At 64.8% G+C, this 4,484-nt stretch overlaps 1 protein-coding gene across 1 annotated transcript; it reads left to right on the top strand.

Annotated features, from left to right (window-relative positions):
- Positions 1–233: 233 nt before the first annotated feature.
- CEBPB (CCAAT enhancer binding protein beta) lies at positions 234–2,353 on the top strand. The gene has a single exon (XM_084887783.1). It carries the CDS (start codon positions 634–636, stop codon positions 1,681–1,683), a length of 1,050 nt encoding a protein of 349 aa, XP_084743909.1. The 5' UTR covers positions 234–633; the 3' UTR covers positions 1,684–2,353.
- Positions 2,354–4,484: the final 2,131 nt, after the last annotated feature.

Here is a 4,484-nt window from a genome sequence, read left to right as displayed (position 1 = left end):
GCCGCCGCCGCGTTTCGGGTGGGGTAAGCCGATCGCGTGGCCCCCTCCCCGGGTCCCCTCCCACTTCCAGGACGGCCTCCCAGCCCGGAGGGGGCGGGCCGGGGGCGGGGTCGCGCCGCCCCTTCTCGCTCCCAATCCCAGGTCAGCCGCAGGGTGGGGGGGGAGTGGGCAGGGGCGCGAGGCCGCCCCCTCCGGGGCTGGGGGACCCCCCGAGCGTGAGCTCCCCCCTTTCCGTCCGGCCGCCCTCCTCGCGGGGGTCTTGGGCGGCCGCGGCGGGGCCGGGGCCCGGCGGCCGCGGGGGCCGCGGGAGGGGCCGGGGCGGCCGCCAGTGACGCACCGTTGCCATGCGCCGCCTTGGCCGCCTTATAAATAAGCGGCTCGGGAGAAACTTTAGCGAGTCCGAGCCGCGCACGGGACCGGGAAGGGGACCTGACACAGGGTCCGGCACCAGCCCCCGCACTGGTAGCAGCCACCCCGGCGGCAGCAGCAGAAGCAGCGGCAGCGGCAGCGGCAGCGGCAGCAGCAGCGAAGCGGCCCCGCAGCGGCCCGGGTTCGCAGCGCGGAGGCCGCGCCACCTGCGGGCCGGCCGGAGCGGGCAGCCCTGAGCCCCCTCCCCCCCGGGCACCCGCGTTCATGCAACGCCTGGTGGCCTGGGACCCAGCATGTCTCCCCCTGCCGCCGCCGCCCCCTGCCTTTAAATCCATGGAAGTGGCCAACTTCTACTACGAGGCGGACTGCTTGGCTGCTGCGTACGGCGGCAAGGCGGCCCCCGCGGCGCCCCCCGCGGCCAGAGCCGGGCCGCGCGCCCCCGCCGCCGGCGAGCTGGGCAGCATCGGAGACCACGAGCGCGCCATCGACTTCAGCCCGTACCTGGAGCCGCTGGGCGCGCCGCAGGCCTCGGCGGCGCCGGCCCCGGCCGCGGACACCTTCGAGGCGGCTCCTCCCGCGCCCGCCCCCGCGCCCGCCTCCTCCGGGCAGCACCACGACTTCCTCTCCGACCTCTTTTCCGACGACTACGGGGGCAAGAACTGCAAGAAGGCGGCCGAGTACGGCTACGTGAGCCTGGGGCGCCTGGGGGCCGCCAAAGGCGCGCTGCATCCCGGCTGCTTCGCGCCGCTGCACCCGCCGCCGCCGCCGCCGCCGCAGCCCTCCGAGCTCAAGGCGGAGCCGGGCTTCGAGCCCGCGGACTGCAAGCGGAAGGAGGAGGCCGGGGCGCCGGGCGGCGGCGGCGGCGCAGGCATGGCGGCCGGCTTCCCGTACGCGCTGCGCGCCTACCTCGGCTACCAGGCCGTGCCGAGCGGCAGCAGCGGGAGCCTGTCCACGTCCTCGTCGTCCAGCCCGCCCGGCACGCCGAGCCCCGCCGACGCCAAGGCGCCCCCGGCCGCCTGCTACGGGGGCGCGGCGCCGGCGCCCTCGCAGGCCAAGAGCAAAGCCAAGAAGACGGTGGACAAGCACAGCGACGAGTACAAGATCCGGCGCGAGCGCAATAACATCGCGGTGCGCAAGAGCCGCGACAAGGCCAAGATGCGCAACCTGGAGACGCAGCACAAGGTGCTGGAGCTCACGGCCGAGAACGAGCGGCTGCAGAAGAAGGTGGAGCAGCTGTCCCGCGAGCTCAGCACCCTGCGGAACTTGTTCAAGCAGCTGCCCGAGCCCTTGCTCGCCTCCTCGGGCCACTGCTAGCGCGGCCCCCCGCGCGCGCGCCCCCCTGCCGGCCGGCCTCGGCGCTGCTGCCGGGCGGGCGCGCGGCGGCCGAGACTCCGGGGAGCGCCCGCGCCGCCCCCGCCCGCGCCCCCGCCCGGCCCGCGGTGGCGCCGGCAGAACTTTGGCACCGGGGCACTTGGCAGCGCGGGGAGCTCGTCGGTAACTTTAATATTTTATTATATATATATATAAATATATCTATATTTTTGTCCAAGCCAGCCGCACATGCAGACGGGCGCCCGTCCGTGATATTTAAAAGAAGAAGAATGCCTGTGTGTACAGATGAATGATAAACTCTGGCTCTCCCTCCGCTCCGGGTCCGGGCGCCGGCGGGCGGGCGGGCGGGCGGGCGGGCGGGCGGGCCGGTCGGTCTCGGAGTTGATGCAATCGGCTTAAACATGGCTGAGCGCGTGTGTACACGGGACTGACGCAACCCACGTGTAACTGTCAGCCGGGCCCTGAGTAATCGCTTAAAGATGTTCCACCGGGTTGTTGCTGTTGATGTTTTTGTTTTTGTTTTTTTTTGGTCTTTTTTTTTGTATTATAAAAAATAATCTATTTCTATGAGAAAAGAGGCGTCTGTATATTTGGGAATCTTTTCCGTTTCAAGCATTAAGAACACTTTTAATAAACTTTTTTTTTTTTTTTTTGGAGAATAGTGTAAAAAGCCTTTTGGGAACAGTAGTTGGCTTTTGCTCCCCCCCTTCATTTTGGATCGCTATGGTTTTATTTTTGCTTTACGGGCTGGTGTGTGTGCGGGGGCGGGGGGGGGGGTGGTGCGTGGGGGCTGCTAATATTTTTGGCTTTTTTTGCGGTTGGGTGGGGGTGTTGCAGCTGGTTTTTCTTCTCTGCTACTCCCCCTCCCCCATGGTCTCTTGGAGATGCAGGTACCAGAACTGGGGGGGCGGGAGGGGGAGAGGGAAGAGCAGAAGAGTGCTGCTGGGTCAGGCTTTCAGGGTGACTCAGGGCCCCTGGGTGCTGGGGAGGAATGACTGGGAACCCCGTTTGGGGAGGGGGTCCGGGGCCTCTGGCAGGTCCTGAGTTCTAGGTTTGGGTTTGGAGGGACCTGGAGGTCTGTGTCCCCTGCACAGTGTTTAGGACCTGTGATTGCGGGAGGAGGGGCCACAGGTCTTGGTCCTGCTGAGCCCAAGTTGGGACAGATTCTCTGGGTAAGTGTAATGGGTTGGGCTGTTTAAAAACAAAAAAACAAAACTCTGTGCGTCTATATATTTTAAGAGAGGAGCCTGGATGTGTGGGCGAGCTTGTGTTGTGTGTCCCTGGCCCGTTCGGGTGTCCCTGTCTGGCAGGAGGGGAGAAGCCCGGCCAGATGGAGGGGGGTGGTGGGAAGGGTTCCTGCACTCCCACCCCCTCTCCGGGGAACGGGAGGTTTACCCCTGCCCTCGGCCCAGGTGTGGGCACTGAGGCCCGCCTCACCTGCTTGCTCAAGGTGCTGAGCCTGGATTTGAACTTGGGGCCCCTGTTCCCGATTCCCTGGGACAGAAACAGCCCCTGGCAAGGCTTCCTCATCCCTGCCCTCTGATAGCCTCCCGCCTCCTTTCGCTGCACCCACACCCCCATTCCAGCCCCGGACAGCATTCCTGAGAGTTGAGGATGTAGACAGAGGGGTTAGTGGATACACGTACGGCGTCCTGCGGTGCCTGGCACGCAGGAGGTGTTATATAAGCCTTTGCTCTTGTTATTATTTTTCACCGGGAGGCTCTTGGCGTTTGGCACCCCAGTCTGCAGAGCAGTGAGTGTGCCGGGCCCTTGCCAAGGGCCAGGCGTCCGGTAAACCCTGGACTTGCCCTGTTTCATTTCAACTTCACAACCTCTGGAGAGTTAGGTACTCTTGTGGGGCCTGTTTTCAGAGCAGTTTTTGACTGCCAAGTCCCTGCGGGTAAGAAAGTGGGCTGGGGCTCCCTCTGCCCTAGGAACTCAGCAGTGGGGTGTGTGTGTGTGAAATGGGGGGTTCATATATTATTTTGCCAAGGGCCTGGGGCAGCCTGGGGGTTTGGGGAGCAGCTGCTGATACTGTGTTTTGAGGACAGCAGGACGCCTTTTCCCTCCCGTCCCCTTTGGGAGCCTGGGACGTGGGGGACGGACACACTCAGCCCCGCTGTTATGGAGCTGAGGATCTACCTCCCTGATGCCCGTGTCCCCTGTGTGTGGCACGGTGGCTGTGCTGAGTGCTGGGCAGAGGTCACCTCACTCGGGGCCTGGGCCTTCAGCCTGGCTCTGGACAGGCCTCCCCGCGGCCCTGGGTGGCCAGGTGACTGGCCAGGAAGGACCCTGGAGCCTCCAATCCAGTCCAGAACCAACAACAGCACATCTGCTCAACTACCGCCGGGATTTACCTGCCGGAGTGCCGAGGCCGGGGCCATGGACCTGGGGGAGGCGGTGGCTCAGTCTTTGGGGGAAAGGGGTGTCACAACTCGGGAACGAATCTCTCCAATCCCTGCTCTCCCCTTTGTCACTGAGAGGCAGCTGGTGGCTGCTGCTCACCCATTCTGCAGAGGACACACAGGAGGCCCGGAGGGAGCAGTGACACCCAGCTCCCCTTTCACCCACGGCCAGCCTGGAGCACAGCTCCTTACACACTCATGTCCTGCTTTGATCTACATAACATCCCGTGGAGGGCATTACACCCATCTTACAGAAGTAAACCGAGGCCCGCAGAGATGGTATCAGTGCTCACGGAAGAACCAGTGATACGATCCCGGGTGTCTGGGGAAAGCTCGGGCTGGGATCTGGCGTGTCATTTCAGGCCCCTGCCCTGAGTC

Source organism: Pipistrellus hanaki, assembly GCF_964339955.1.
Source record: "Pipistrellus hanaki genome assembly, chromosome: 6".
In the NCBI taxonomy this organism is placed as follows: Eukaryota; Metazoa; Chordata; class Mammalia; order Chiroptera; family Vespertilionidae; genus Pipistrellus; species Pipistrellus hanaki.
Note: the sequence above shows the minus strand (reverse complement) of the source record. Positions and strands in the feature narration are given on the sequence as shown.

Coding starts and splice junctions, on each gene's coding strand:
- CEBPB (XM_084887783.1), top strand. CDS start 634: ATGCAACGCCTGGTGGCCTGGGACCCAGCATGTCTCCCCCTGCCGCCG.